Source organism: Centrocercus urophasianus, unplaced genomic scaffold (assembly GCF_019232065.1).
Source record: "Centrocercus urophasianus isolate 14NV4802_14NV808 unplaced genomic scaffold, USGS_Curo_1.0 seq_14, whole genome shotgun sequence".
NCBI lineage: Eukaryota > Metazoa > Chordata > Aves > Galliformes > Phasianidae > Centrocercus > Centrocercus urophasianus.
Genome location: NW_024884586.1, coordinates 25,692,249 through 25,708,411, shown reverse-complemented (window position 1 = coordinate 25,708,411; position 16,163 = coordinate 25,692,249). Strand labels below are relative to the sequence as shown.

Here is a 16,163-nt window from a genome sequence, read left to right as displayed (position 1 = left end):
GGCCAGTAGCAACTTAAGTTTATACGTACGCCTTCTTCATATTTTTTTTTTGGCTTGGACTTGCTGGTTCTCAAACACTTTGTGGTAGTTGATGCATTTACAAAACTTAGGAATACAACATACATTTGAATGCCCAGCAAACATTTGTCTTTTACTTATTGACATGCTTGCAGGTGTCAGAATGCAGTATTATCCTCAATGTGAACTCAGTTATATAAAAGCATTCAAATAATATCTGTCCATGAGCAGAGGTAATCTAAATTTTTGTTTTGGTTTGGTGTTTTTTTTTTTCTGCAAAATAAGGAACTCAGGTTTGAACTGCTGAAAGAACTGGGGCAGATGCAGATTCCTGGCTTTCTGACTACCAAGATAAGATTCTTAGGAGGGCAAGTCATTCTACCTGAGGACAGAGAAAACCTAGTTGAATTAGAACAACCTATTTCTTCCTGTCTGTCCATGAGATATAACTGCCATCTTCTTTACATTGCAGGAAAGGGAAAAAGAGAGCTGGGCAACTTGTCTGTGAGAGCTACAGAGTCTATCATGTTTGGGTTTGAAAGCATTGTATGAAAAAAATCATGTAATCTGCTGACTGAGGATTTATATGGCCAGAAAATACGGCTAAATTCTACTCTTAACTCAGGTCTGGGGTGCTCTTGAAGGGATGGTGAAATTCCTCATCCAGCTTGTCTTTTATATACACCCCTATGTATCTGTATCTTGAAGTTAAATCAGCTTCAGTCATGTGTGCTGCCAGCTTCACTCATACGTGCTTGCAGTGCTGTAGGTTTTTCCTGTTCCACCTCCTTAATTAAAACTCAGGAAAATAAGGCAAGTAATGTGCTCATTGAATGCACATTGTTGAGTAATAGTAAGGATGTTTTATTATGTCTTAAAAAAATGTCTTGGATGGTGTTCATATCAAAATTGTCTTCTAAGGAAATAGATTTTTGATTCTCATTATATCTACTAATATATTTTGATTGAAAGAAATAAGCTCAAATGTCTGATGAGTTAAGCATTTTTCCTGGAATTCAAGTTCCATAAGAAGTGGCAGCTGGGGTCACTTCACTGTTCTCATTTACAGAGTACGCCCAAAAAGTCAATAGGCTGCGTGAATCAGAATGAGTAATGTTCCAGGGTTATAATATTCAGATCAAATACTTTCTTTCTAATTCCATCTCTGCTATACCACCTGAATAGTTTACAAAGAAAAAGAAATTGTTACGTAGTGAAGATTTATAAACTGGGTGTTTTGATTAACAGTCTACTGTCATATGTCAGTTAAAGTCATTATCTATTTTTTCTATATATTCAGGTCATGCAGTGAAACTGGGGAGTTTGAATTGTATTGAAGTACAATATACAAATAGTACTGTATATAACAGGACGTGTAGGGGGAAAAATATCAGCAAATGTGTAGGAAATTCCAAAAATCTTTTTTTTTCTTTTAAAGACTATGAATTTTCTCAGGGCATCCCTCAAATGTATATCCAAATAGCCCAATGTATATCCAAATACCCAATAGAGGCCAGTAATTACAGCTTGATTAATTTGGAATAGAAAGATGTTGAAAAGAATGTGCTACTTACTGTGCTACTTGTGGTGAAAAGCAGTTGTTGTTTTTTTTTTTTTCTTCTAGATTATCATAGAAATGCTAAAAATATGTTGATGCCCCCACAGACTTGTATGCATTTAGCTCTCATTCTGAGTTTTGTAATTACGTGAAAGTCACAACTTTACTGTAAATGAGAGTTTTTGAATCCATTTTCAAATAGACACTATTTTGGTTTAAATTTCTCTCATGGAGTTCTAATGGGTTTGTAGAATTTCTAGCATCTGGACAGGAGTCTGTCTTTTTACAGTGCTTGTCAGCATCACCATTTATAGTCTGTACAGCACACAATCTACTTCCTGCTGTGAAAATGCTGAGCTATTCTAGCTTAGATGCACATGATCTATGAGTGTTGGATGCCTCTATCCTATGCTTAATGCCTCCAGTTACTTCATGCTTATTTGTCATAAGTGTAGACATTGACCCGGTCTTTGTATTGGAACGTGTATGTAACAGAGGAATGACTGATGGAGCAATGTAATTGTGTGATGCAAATAACACATGTATTCTTCAGACATGAATGTTATATCTTGTAACTAGCAAAAATAGTCATCTTCTGGGCTGATAGGTGTCCATCATTTTCATCTGCCAAATGTTAGTTGATATGATTATCAAGTACTAAATAGAAATTTTTAATCTTTTTCTAATGCTATTCAAACTAATTTTACATCATCAAAGGGACAGTATTTTCTGTTTTTAAAAGGCAAGTTTATTAATTATGATTTTAAAATACTTGTGCATATCACATAGGTACACAGCTTGGTGGTCGTGAGTTTGAACTCTTATGTAGCAGTGATGTCTTAAGTGTTATAAATGACATCAGTAAGTAAGCAGAATAAAAAGATATTAAACAGGCCTATGCATAGCTTGTTTTCCATTCCCCACCACTTTTTTTTTTAAATAATCATAAAGTGATGAGATTTTGCTTGTTTGTTTTTTGTATAGAGAGATTTAGGAAAGATTCTTCTTGACATCATCTCCTGGGGAAAAAATACTTCAGGAAGGAGGCTACATTGTGATGTCACTAAAACATTTTAGACAATCACTAGCTATAAATGTGTGCTAAATGAGTCCTCCCCAGGAGGGAGTGCGTCTTTTAAAATGCTTTCCAGACCTGTCTTTCTCAGTTTCAATTAGATGAGGTCAATTAATTTTGTGGAAGTCTAGCAACCATCTCTGTAAAGATCTGTATCTTCTCATCTGAGGTCCTTATTGCCTTTCTTAAACTCAAGTAAGCACAAAGTCTTTGGTTCAATGTTGTGGTTGTCAGTGCATGACAGCTGATATACAGATGATATTACTGTGCAAGCTATGGTTGGGATGCACATGAAGTAAGTTTCCTTGATCATGTTTCTCTGCTGCCATTAGTTTTCTGCCCTGTAGTTGTAGCCTCCATTCTTGTGTGACTTGTAGACTGTTATTTAAAACTTCCTGAAAGCAAATTAAAAAAAAAAAAAAATGCTGTTGGCTTGATTCCTTCATTTATTTTTCCCTTTTTCACCGTGAGAATGTAAATAGGTTTGCAATGAAAGGATTAAGTATAGACTTTGGATCTTTCTTGCTTGTTAATACATTTACTCAAGATGTTGCTAGTGTACCTTATCCTTGTGCAAATAGTTACTGATGGTTTAGAGACTTTCATCAGTTCAGCAGCATCAGGATGAGATTATTGAGAGGAACCAGGAACAAACACAGCCTGGGATGGTCTGACAGTGCTGTGGGTCCACAGGCAGCCCTCTCATAGCCGCACAGATACAGGCTGTAGGCTCTGCTAGGTCTGATATGGAAACCTGGGCTGGAGAAGGGCAGGAGGAGCCCTGAAGTAGTATGATCAGAAACAAAAGGGCCTTTCAGGGACCTATACAAGATTTTGGCAGCTAAATTAAGATAACTGTTTAAAATGCCTATTTAAATAGGAGGATTTTTTACATGGGGGAGGGAAGAAAAAATAAAGGATTGCAGAAGCACCAGTGGCAATCATATATGTCAAATGCTGAATTGATGGGCTGTGCGCGTGCGCGTGTGTGTGTATGCATACATAAAAACAGACATCGTGAATGTATTTGTAATCCTTTTACTGAAAAAAGACAACATATACTGAAAAAAATAACTATGGTTTATTTTACTAATACCAGCATCCTAAATTACTGTTCCATAACAAGACTTGTTTTTCTGCTGATGGTAGTATACAAATAAATGAATGTTATTATGGACACTGTGTAGAGAAAGTTTTATGAAAGTATTTTCTCTGGAGTATGTGAACAACATATTCAATTTGGGAGAAATGCTTTCTGATTCTCTGTAAGATAGAAGGTAGACTAAAAGTGGCATAATTTTAGTACTGCTTTTTACATCTCTGAAACTAGATTCATTTGGAGTTGATTAGGAAAGATAAAAAGGAAACGTGTCCTGGCTTTAAAGAAGTTATTTTGTCATTTCTCTGGATGTTACATAGTGGTCTACTGATGGAGATACTACTAACTTTCTATGAAATAACTGAGTTGTAGCTGTTAAGTTCTGTATTTTTGTGTGTTTCTCAGGTGGCTGACAATGTAGGTTGGAGTGCCACAGTTGCACATTGCTTGCTTTGTTAAGAAAACAGAAAAACAATTATAGTAAGAAAGTGGTGATTATAGTATTGTATTTATATTTTTCATATCAAAGTAAACATATGTTTTACAAAGAAATTATGGAATGCTTTAAATAGTATTAATTTTTAAGTCACCAATTCAGATTCCATCTGTTTGACCAGACTTATTTTTCTTAATTTGGACATCTATATCTCTTGTCAGTGCAGCTATGCATGTGTTTTTTAGTTGCTGAAGAGTTTTTAGAAATTAATGTTTCAGCTATATGAATGCATGTCTCCTTTTGCCCTGTAGATTTCACTAAGATGTGAGAATTTAGCTTCTGCTAATATTCTAAAGTGCCAGCTTTTTTTCACTGAAATGCAATATAGATGCACCTTCATATTGTAAAGAAACCAGATAAAAAAAGAGGAAATGTTACGTTACAAAATAATGAGCCATATGTACAATACGATACAGTGATGACAGAGGGTGGGAGAGGAGATAACAAGTATGTATCATAAGTAAATATATCTTTGCTGAACTGGTTGTTTCTGGGATTCTGTGCATTTTAGGGTTGGACAAAAATAAATATTTACAGAGGATAACAGTTACTTAATGCAAATCCAATGATATTATCCAAATGTGTAATGAAAAACACTTTCAAAAAATTAAGAAGTACTTCTAAATGAAACCAGTCCTGAAGATGAGAATGAGTCATGGGTTTGGCAACTGCTTGTCTCATTGGGGTTATGCCTCGTGCTTTCCTTTGAATTGAAATGACTTTGAAGAAAGGAATCTGCAGAGTTAAGGGTGTGGTTTCAATACTGGTTTAGCAGAGTGAGCTGGAGGACATTGCAAGAAGTGGTGCATGTTCTTAGCAATTCCACTGGGCTGACACTAATGATGTGCAGATGCAAATTTTAGCAGAGCACTAGTGTTCTGATGAATCAGCAAAACACTGAGAGATTGAGGAAGCTGACCACTTTATTTGACATCATCCCTCAGTTAAACTAGCATAAGCTGGTGCTGGAAAGCAGCTTTTGGCTGAGGATGAAACTCAATTGATTTCTTTGGAACAGTTTTTCTTACCCGTAATTGGATGTGTCCATCTTTGAGGAGTTGTATGGCATAGCGGAGGCTTGGATTTGCACACCTGGAAGATTTTCATAGTGACATTTATATTGTAGGAAGAATATTGTATTTGGGATAAGCATGCATGTACTTGCTTGGATTCCTTTTCTAGGTTGACCAATACAATGGGATGCATGGCTAGCAGTTTTCTCCTGCATTGTGTTCAGGAGCCTTGGTTAAAGATGCCAACTTTTTCTTCATATTGTTCTGGCAGAAATCATTTGTTGGATAAAAAATACTAAGAATGTATGGGATATGTTCTTGTTCTTTCAATTAGATGTAGTTTTATCTAAGGATGTTGCCAAGAAGCTTATCTCTTTTGTTTTTTTACATGGCTTTTGTCAGTAAACTGTTTCAAGGTTGGAGATGGTATTACAAAGAAAATAACAGTGTTTGAAGCTCAGAGCTGAGTGCGTGTTTAAGTTGACTTTGGCACAGCATTATTGCAGAGGGTTTGTTGCTGTGGAGTTTGTTAATAATTATACTTATGAATTCGATATGGGGATGTCCTTTGATCAGATGAAAACGTGCATTTCTGAACTCAGTGTCCTTTGGTGCTGCAATTACCTTTGTGTAAACCTATGAAGATACATTGTGAGATTACATTATGTAAGGCTGCATAGCTGTGCACACTTCTTAGAGAGAATGTTAATTATTCACAGGTTGATTTTTAGTGAAACTAAGACTGGAAGGATATCTGATACATTGATTAGTCTGGGATCAGTTTACTGAATGGTGTAATTTATTTTAAAGCAGCCCTCCCACTTTGCACAATAAATTGGTTAGATGCCTGAAGGTTATAAATATAATTTCTACATGGAAGAAGAGGAGATCATTCCTAAACTTCTGGAATTAATGTTGTAGGATTTTGTGTTGCGTGTCTTGCTTCATGACACTTCTTCTACCCCCTAAGATACTTCTTAGTCAAGTTTGTCACTGTTTCTCCACCTTCTCATGATATGCTGAGCTGCCACTGTTCATATATGTAAAACATAATTTCTGAAAATGAAAGCATTAAGACAATGGTATTTCAATTTCTTTCTTCATAAGGATATGATAGAAGGAACTAACGAATTATCGGTTTTAGTTTTTGGCTACTTAGATTCCAAGTTATGTCCCTCTGTATTGTAATACTTGCTATATCAGAATTAACTGTAAACTAAAAAATGTTACTATGCATTGTACGGTTATATATTGATTAATATGCAACTTCTCTTCAAGATATTTTTGACTAAAGTTAATAGTTTTTGCATATTCTTAAGCCAGATGAAAAATTTCATGTATTCAAGAAATCATCATCAAATCATGGAATCATAAAATGGCTTGGGTTGTGAAGAACCATAATGATCATCTAGTTTCAACCCCTTTCTATGTGCAGGGTTGCCAACCAGACCAGGCTGCCCAGAGCCACATCCAGCCTGGCCTTGAATGCTTCCAGGGATGGGGCATCCGCAACCTCCTTGGGCAACCTGTTTCAGTGTGACACCATTCTCTGTGTCAAAAATCTCTTGTAATATCCTGTGGTGTGGTTATATACATACATAGTACTTTTTTTTTAAGTCAGGTTTACAAGGACTTAACATATGACAGGATGATTTCTCTCCATTGCTTCCATGTCTAATGGAAATTTACCAAATAACTTTCTAAAATAGAATACGAATTTATGAGCAACGATCAGTGGTTGAAATACGAAGCATCAAGGGAATAGAAAAAGCCATTAGTTTGTTTTTTTTGAGAAGCTAATTGAGTAGTAGCATTTCTTCTGAAGAGGATTTGAAGAACGTAGCCTATGACAGTTCAACATCTTTTGCTGATCTGGGAAATATTCACATATGGCAGTTTCACTATAAAGAGAAAGGTTAACTCTAAGATTTATGAAGTAACTCTTCTAATTGACTTCACCTTAAAGAAACTGTGAGTCCAGACTTGAGAATGGTGGTTCAAAAAAGATGTATGCTCATGAGAGGCAGTCTGGGGAGGCTAAGTGTCTGAAACCAGAAAAAAATCCATGAGGAATGACCAAATAAACTGAGTTCAGTCTGCAAAGAATAGTCTAAGGGCAGATGCAATAACTGGCCTTAACACCTAAAAACATCTAAAAGTCACATTAACTTATTTTTTATTTAAGCTGACAGCTTAAGACCATGATTTTTCAGTATTGCTGTGCAGAAGTGTTAGTTCTTGCTGCTATGAATTTCCTGACATCTTGAAGTAATAAACATAGCTTTCCAGAAATGCAAATGTGATATCTATGTGGCTCTGTTATAACGTCTGGCATTTCCTAGCTCCTCTGTGAAGTTGTTTGTGAGGTTAAAAAACATTTTCAAGGGGTGGGGGATGGGGGTAGGGAGGGGAAGATGGGGATTATTCAGGAATTATTCCAAGATCAGTGTTCCCAACTAGTTATTGGTCGCTCTTTAATAAACAAGTTCTTGTTTAGAATGGTGTTCATACTTCCTCAGAAAGTTATGACTTTCTGTTCTGGGACCCTTCTAATGCAAGCTTCTGTTAGTGTTCTTTAACCTGCTCATAGAAGCCTGTACCTCTTTGTGTGATGTGCATCCCTCATTGGGGCTGTCCTAGAAGCATCCCTAGCTGTCCATACTGGGCCCAGGGAAAAGTATGTTTAGATAGCTCTAAGTTCTTGAGTTCTTCTCAACTGTAAGGAAAATTCTTAGAGAATCTTTTATAGTTTTGAGAAAAATAATAATAATAGGCCTAACTCCTAACTGCCTATTAGGAGCAGATTTTTTTTTTTTTCCCCCTGCAGTCATTTACAGAAAGGATTCCAGTACAGAAATCTTATAACTCTTATATTTTAATTTAATTTGTTTTCTAGCTTGTAGTACCGTAGGTTTGTGACCAAAAAATTAGAATTTTGTTGTGAACAAGCATGCAGATCCCACCATATTATTTTCTAGGGCATTTGTTTCTGGATCTGAAATTCCTTTTTTTTTCTTGTTGTTGTTCAGACCACAACAACAAAAAATTTGATCTGGAAAACGCAGTAACCTGTCTGTCAATGTGTCTTCTTATACCAGCTCTTTCATAGGTTTGCCTACCTCTGCGGGGGAGTTTGGGACACAAAGAGCTGGTAATGGAATGTAGCTGGTAATGCTACATTTTCTGCTTTTGCTACCATCTAGCCTGAGGAAGTAAGGATAGTTGGTTACAATTATGTTGCATGTATGCCTCTTGCTGTATCAGAAATAGAATGAGGAAGATCTCAGGAATGAAAATGGCTGCTCTGTCTTCTGCACAGGTTCTCCTTGACCGCTTGTAGAATTTCAGTGATGTTGCTGATAATTTGTCTTTGTGAGCAGTTATTTTGAGGTTTTTTTGAGTGATGAAGGGAGGGGAACAAAACTTAGGAGTATTCCAATTATTTAAAAAATAAGTATAAAAATTCATCATATGAGAGAGGCCCTGGATAATGTAAACTCATGGTAGGAAATGAAAACTCTGAATTAAAAAACTCTGTATTCCATTCCCATTCACATTTCTTCTCTTGTTTCTTATGTCACTTCTTTGTGAACTTACTACTCATGAAATTCAGCATGTTGAGGATTATTTTTTCAGTTCTGCCTGTCTTCCATTGCATCAACAGATACTGTTATTTTCCTTCAAGCTTGCTTGCATGGCCCTGTGAAGTATCTGGATGCAGAGATAAGTCAGCTGTTTGTTGGAGATGTGCCAGAAAGCAGTCCAAACTTTTGACTGACAAAAAACAAAACAAAAAAAAAAAAAAAACAAAAAAAAAAAACCAAACCAAAAAACAACAGTCCTTGTTTACTGTTTTGAAGTGTATGGGATCTCTTAAGGTATTCTCTTATATTTATTTAAAATGTTTTTAGAAATTACCTTTAATTCCTATCTCTTCCTCCCTTTTCAAGCTTGTGGACAGATTGGCTGCTCCTAGAAGGAGATTTCACTGATACAAAGGCCATGGAGATGAATTGTAGCAGAGAAGGATTTGAGGTGATGCAGATGAGCAGTGTGCTTCAGGCATCAGATCAAATATATATGAGAACATCTTTTCTGTCTAATACCATGGATAAGGTATATGTTCAGGCATCCCATTCGATAAAATTGCAGTGGCTAGAGGAAAATGGATTTTTCTTTGTTCAGACAATAGCATCACAATAACTTGAGTGAAACCGAGTATGTAGAACAAACAAAGCATGTGACACATTGAACCTGGGTTCCCTTTCAGTATTCTTACATTTACTGAAATGCTCTACTTCCTTTTTCTTCAGAGGTAACACTGGGAGTGTGAACTTGTTGTCTTCTGAGTGCTCAGAGAGCCTGCAATAATACTTTGTACTTTCAGAGCATGTTTCCAGTTTTTTTTTCCTTCATAAATATTGAAATGAACTCTTCTATTTACTTTTTGAAGGAAATGTGAATTTATTCAAGATAACTTTGGACAAAAGGAGCACCTTTTGTGCTGAGGCACAAAGCAGCTGATACAAGGACTGTCATGTAGAAAATGGAAGAGGTCAGAGGGAAAAATTGGGTTTTTGGCACATTATATCCAGAAGTAGGATGTTTAAGGTGCAATCTGTAGAGGGTCAGTCCCTCAGGGTTATTCTGATTCCCACAACTTCTGGATGAGATCCATGGAATAAAATTCAGAGAGGACGTCATGAAAGAAAAGGTGGACCTGGAATAAATTGCCTAATGTTTCAGAGCTGTGTATTTAAGAGTTAGATTCTGAGTCTTGTATATAAATGAGTGCATCAAAGGAACCACCTCTCTAAATTGATCCATAAAGGGTTGTTATTTTTTATGTATTTCTTACTCATGTGTTCATATTCAGGATGTTTGATTCAATCTCTACATCTACAGGGAGTCAGCGTTTGGAAGTTGGAATGATGGCTTCAATAACCTAAATTGTATTCTGAATCTCTGTGCACCAAGCAAAAAAAAAAAAAAAAAAAAAGCTGAAAAATAAGCAAAAATAGCCCTGCATTGATAACAGGCATATATGTGTTAATAATCCAGGCAGTTGTCTGTCTTCCTTTTTCCACCTCTCTGGAAAAGATAATTGTAGTAAAAAATCAATATGCAGTATTTCAATTATTTATCCATATATAAATATCTAAATTTTGACTAAAAATGGAGACAAGAAGCTGCAGGAGGCTGTGTGCTTTAGTGTGTGGATTTTGTTCGGTGCTTTCTTTTCATTGGTTTGTTTTGTTATTGCTTTTGGGATTTGTTTGTTGCTTTTTTTTTTTTTTTTTTTTTTTTTTCCCTTCTCAAAAGCTGAATTTTCCCTATTAAGTCTTCAGCAGTACCTTGACAGTAAGTCAAACACCAAGAGACTAAGGGTGAATTGCTTTCCTGGTGTTCTAAATACTTTCTATGCCTCATGGAAGAGTTATATTTTCACTTGTAATTATTGCTTCTCATTAAAGTTCAGTAGGTTTCTGATGGCTAAAATAACTTGAACATTCATTGGAATAGCATATGGTGTGGGGGAAGATACTTGAGTTTTGAAGTGTGCCAACCCAAGTGCACCCATGGAAAACTGGTAATAATTTGAATTCCTCATGGAGCTAATGCCAAGAACATAACTGTATAAAGAAATCTGCAGGTACTACATGAAGTCTTGCATGTACAGACTGCTTTTTTTATGAAAGAAAAGGTATTTTTGTTGGAAGATTGGAGAAGTGGAGACTCATTTCTGCATTCCCTGTTTAGTAGCAAAACAAACAAAAAAAACCCTGCATTGCATCTGCAATGAAAAAAAAAAAAAAAAAAAAAGAGTACTAGAAAGTTTTATTTATTTAAAAGCAAAGGTTAAAGGTTAAAGTTATTTCCATGTATATTCGCTAGTAAATATGTAAGTCTGCTTATTTACATTTAGCTGTTGATTTCTGACTTAGTTTCTGTTAAATTGTTTTGCTTTTTTTTTTTTACCAACAGATGTGCCTTAGAAGTCTATTAGTTAGTAGTTTGGTTTGTTTTTTGTTGGACTTTTTTTTCCACAGTAAACATTCTTTTGTTGCTAGCATTGGTTCCCACAACAAATTCAGAAATCATGTCAAGTAAGCTTTGTTAGATTAAGCTCATAATTCTGCCATCTGAGACTGCTGTAAGTAAGGTATTGAGAAAAGAAGGATTGAAATCTTCTAGGCATGGAGTGCATACTTTGTCAGAGGTTCCAGCTGAAATGCTGGATATCTACTACTGTTCTTTGTGTGCAATTTAGGGTGGATGTATACAAAATAGCTTAATCACAAAGCTAATAAAAGCATGTAGATACAAACTGTGTGACTGAAGCTGTAGTCATGAATAGTTGCCTTGAATTTAAAAATTAAAATTAAAATAAAAAATAGTCCTAATGTAGCAGCATGCTGTTGGTACAATATACACTTCCATAATACAGAAGAGCAGAAAAAGTTTGATATGATAAGCAGAAGAAATATCATGACGTCTTGTAAGTATCTAGATAGTAGATTTTTATTCCTTTTCCATGCTGATATATTTGTTGTTACATGAAAGGTAACTTTTATGGTATTAGTTAAAAAAATCTCATCTCTTCAGAAGCCAAACATTCATTTTTCAAAATTTTTTCTTTGAAATTGGTCTGGAAGTTTCTTTTGATAACGGACACTTCAAAATAAATTGATTTTTCTAAGGGTAAAGTAACTTCATTCTATAAGCTCTATAGGCCCTTCAGAGGGACAGACAGGGTAGGAAGGGAGAGGGAGTTGTCCTTTATGCTAGGAAGTGGATAGACTGTGAAGAGCTGTGTCTGAGTAACAGCCTTGACCAGGTTGGGAGTGTATGGGTTAAAGTCAGGGATTGGTCCAGTAAAGGACATCTAGTGGCTGGAATCTACTACTGGCCACCTGATCAAGGGGAGCCTTTGCAAGGCCTTCTTGCTTCAACTCCAGAAAGTGCTGTGCTCATGGGCTCTTGTTCTTATGGGGGATTTCAGCCACCCGAATATCTGCTGGGATAGTGGCACGGCAGGTGGTAGACAATCCAGGAGCTTCTTGGAGTCTGTTGAGGATAACTTCCTGGTCCAGGTACTACACGAACTGACCTGGGATAAGGCCTTACTGGACCCGGTGCTTACTAATGCAGAGGAGAACACTAGAGATGTTAAGACTGGAGGCAGCCTGGGCTGTAAGTGATCATGCCCTGGTGGAATTTGTGATCTGGAGGAGTGCAGGCCTGGCAGACAGTAGAGTCAGAACCCTGAACTTCAGGAGGCAAGCTTCCAGCTGCTCAAGAAACTGCTGGATAGGATCTCTTGGGAAGCTGGCCTTTAGGGCATGGGAACAAACAGAACTAGCAGCTATTTAAGGACATCCTTCTGTGAGTGCAAGAGCTCTCCATCCTCCAGCAGAAGAAACTGTGCAGAGGAGGTGGGCAACCAGGACCTTCAGCTTTAATTGAGGGAAAAGAATGAAATGTATGGGAAGTGGAAGCAGTGTTGTGTAGCCTGGGAAGAATACAGGGATGTTGTCTGCATATGTAGAGATAAGATCAGAAAAGCCAAGGCACAGCTGGAGCTGAACTTGGTAAAGGATCTGAAAAATAACAAGGGGTTCTATGGCTACATAGACAGGAGGAGACAGACCAAGGAGGGTGTTCTACCTCTGATAAATGAGAGTGAAGGACTGGCTTCATTAGACATGGAAAATGCTGAGGTGCTCAATAAGTGCTTTGCTTCGGTCTTCACTGGTGATCAGGCTCCTCATGTCTGCCAGGACCCTGAACCTCTACATCTGGGTGAGAGTGGTGTATTCCATCCTAGTGTTACAGTGGAAAAAGTCCAAGGTCTCCTCGTGAAACTGAATATACATAAGTCCATGGGGCCAGATGAAATGCATCTCAGAGTTCTAAGAGAGATGGCAGATGTGGTTGCCAAGCTGCTTGCCGTTGTATTTGAAAAATCATGGCTATCGGGTGAAATCCCCAGTGACTGGGCAAAGGGAAACATTCTTCCTTTCTTAAAAATGAGAGTAAAGAATGATCTGGGGAACTACAGGCTGGTGAGCCTCACCTCAGTGCCTGGAAAGATCACGGAAAAGATTCTTGTGGTTACCTGTTAAAGCACATAAAAGGTAAAAAGGTGATCCACAACAGCCAGCATGGCTTCACCAAGGACAGATCTTGCCTGACCAATTTAGTGGCCTTCTATTATGGAGTGACAGCATTGGTGGAAAGGAAAGATGTCATCTATGTGGAATTCTGCAAAGCTTTTGACATGGTCCCTCACCACATCCTTCTCTCTAAATTGCAGAAGAACGGATTTGGAAGATGGACTGTTTGATGAATTAAGAACTCGTTTGCTGGTAACAGCCAAAGGGTTGTGATCAGTGATTCTATGTCAGAGTGGAGGCTGGTCACAAGTTACGTCCCTCAAGGCTTGGTCCTGGGACCAGTGTTCTTGGACATCTTCATCAATGACATAGACAATGGAACTGAGTACACTCTCAGCAAGTTTACAGATGATACCAAGCTGAGCAGTGTAGTTGATATACTGGATGGAAGGGAAGCCATCCAGAGGGACCTGGTCAAGCTGGAGAAGTGGGCCCATGTGAACATAATGAGGTTCAACAAGTGCAAAGTGTTACACTAGGACCAGCAAAATCCCAGGTATTTATATAGACTGGGAGAAGATCTCAAGAGCAGCCTTGTGAAGAAGGACTTGAGGATCCTGGTGGATGAGAAGCTGAAGATGAATCAGCAGCGTGCACTGGCAGCCTGGGAGGCTAACTATATCCTGGGCTGCATTAAAAACTGGGTGGCCAGCACCCAGAGGGAGGTGATTTTTCCTCATCTCTTGTGATGCCCTGTCTGGAGTATTGCATCCAGGCCTGGGGCCCCCAGCACAAGAAAAATGCAGAGTTCTTGGAACTGGTCCAGAGGAGGGCCACTAAGATGATCAGAGAGCTGGAGCATCTCTAAAGAAAGGTTCAGGAAACTGGCCTTGTTTAGCTTAGAGAAGAGAAAGCCCTGGAAGAGCTCTCTGTGGCCTTACAGTACTTGGAGGGAGCATATAAGCAGGAGGGGAAATGACTGTTTACAGGGGTTGATAGTGATAAGACAAGGAGGAATGGTTTTAAACTAAGACAGGAGAGATTTAAGTTAGAAATTAGGAGGAAGATTTTCACCCAGAGGGTGGTGATGCACTGGAGCAGGATGCCCAGAGAGATTGTGAATGCCCCATCCCTGGAGTCATTCAAGACATGGCTGGATGTGTCTTTGGGCAGCCTGGTCTAGTGGTTGGTGACCCTGCCCACAGTGGGGTTGAAACCAGGTGATCTCTGAGGTTCTTTTCAACCCAGGCCATTCTATGATTCTATAATATGTCAATTTCCACAGCTGTAATTCTGAAACTGGGCCTTAACTATTATATACTGTTTTGTACGTGAAGGGTATAAATTAAGTCCTCAAATAAATAGGTTATTAACTAGATTTTAACTAAATTGTGCACTGTTACGCCTCCAAGAATACGTGTTTTGGAAGCAAAATCATAAGAGGTTATCATGAAGAGATGCCAATAAAATGTTGAGGCTGAATAGGGCGAGACAATTACTTGCTAATACTATGCACACTAACTTAATGATTCCATGACTTTCTTGGCTTTATAATCTAATCTGACCAGAATTTATGTGTTTTCCAATGATAAATGTGTGGCAAGTATCATCTGTTAGTGTTTTCCTTCAAGTAGAATTTATTACTTCACTAGTTGAGATATGAAGGTTCTCACTTCGGGCAAATGAGAGCCTCATGTTGGGCTGTCTTCTAGGAATTTTGATTGAAATGCTTGGAGGTGCCACTGGTGAAATAAAAAATAAATCTTCACCCTCCAAGTAAAGAAAAAGCTGAAGCTGGTACTGTGGGAACTTGGTCCTAAGAAGTACAGATGATTCTTGGAGAGGATCAGTGACACTTATTTTAAGACTAATGTAAAGGAAGTAGAAAATTTTTAGAATGGAAAATCAGAGGCTTGAGAAGTTAGAAAGAACCTTGTTCGTTTGAAACTTTCCAGAGTCAACAACCACAGAGCAAGGTATTTCAAAGTTGTACAAGGATCAAGAAAAGAGATTTCCACCAGTTACCAGAGAGAACATTAATGAAGCTTTTATGCAGAATGAAGTCAGAACGTGTCCATCTGAGAAGACTTTGGGTCACACTGAAGTGCTAGCATGCACTGCTTTTGTCCAAAATAGGCTTAGCTAGATTGAGAACTGTGCATAACAAGAAGTACTTCTGGGATAACTCAGATAGTTAGAAAATTCTACCTCAAAGTACACAAAATTCTGTTGTAAATTCTTTAATGCATTAAAGACTTTATTTGAAGGGTCGGAGTTGCAAATACCAGTGTAAAACAAAGGGAATTTCACATAGCTTAGGGGTAGTTCCTAATAGTTTTTTATTTCTGATTTTGTTTTAGAGAGTGTCAGTCTGCTATATCTGATCTACAATGAATGCCAAATCTGCAATCAACAAAGAAATTTTTGCCCCCCATGATGAAAGGATGCTGGGAGCTGTCCAAGTTAAAAGAAGAACGAAAAAAAAGATTCCTTTCCTTGCTACTGGGGGTCAGGGTGAATATTCAACATATATCTGCCTGTCAGGTAAGATTAAAGATTCTGACATCCAGTTGTCTGTTTTAGTTTATCTTCAATGAATTGATTACATGTTACCCATAGCTGTGCAGTGCTGGCTGACTTGAATCTTACTAATGTAAGCAGAGAATAATAGCATTTGGAACGCAGGCTATTAATATTTGTGCTGCATAATAAATAGATTAGGTGATTTCTTTGTTTAAAAAAATGTTCTCTTACAGCATAACTGCAGATTATGAAGAAAGAACATTT

The 16,163-nt window shown here is 37.5% G+C and overlaps 1 protein-coding gene across 2 annotated transcripts in view; it reads left to right on the top strand.

The window, feature by feature from the left end:
• STXBP6 (syntaxin binding protein 6) overlaps positions 1 to 16,163 on the top strand; it is an 82,239-nt gene that overhangs the window by 12,216 nt on the left and 53,860 nt on the right. For both annotated transcript variants that reach the window (XM_042814009.1, XM_042814011.1), the window contains one exon: positions 15,737 to 15,920. In XM_042814009.1, the coding sequence (XP_042669943.1) occupies positions 15,767 to 15,920 (154 nt within the window). In that variant the 5' untranslated portion in view covers positions 15,737 to 15,766. The remainder of the gene's footprint in view (positions 1 to 15,736; positions 15,921 to 16,163) is intronic.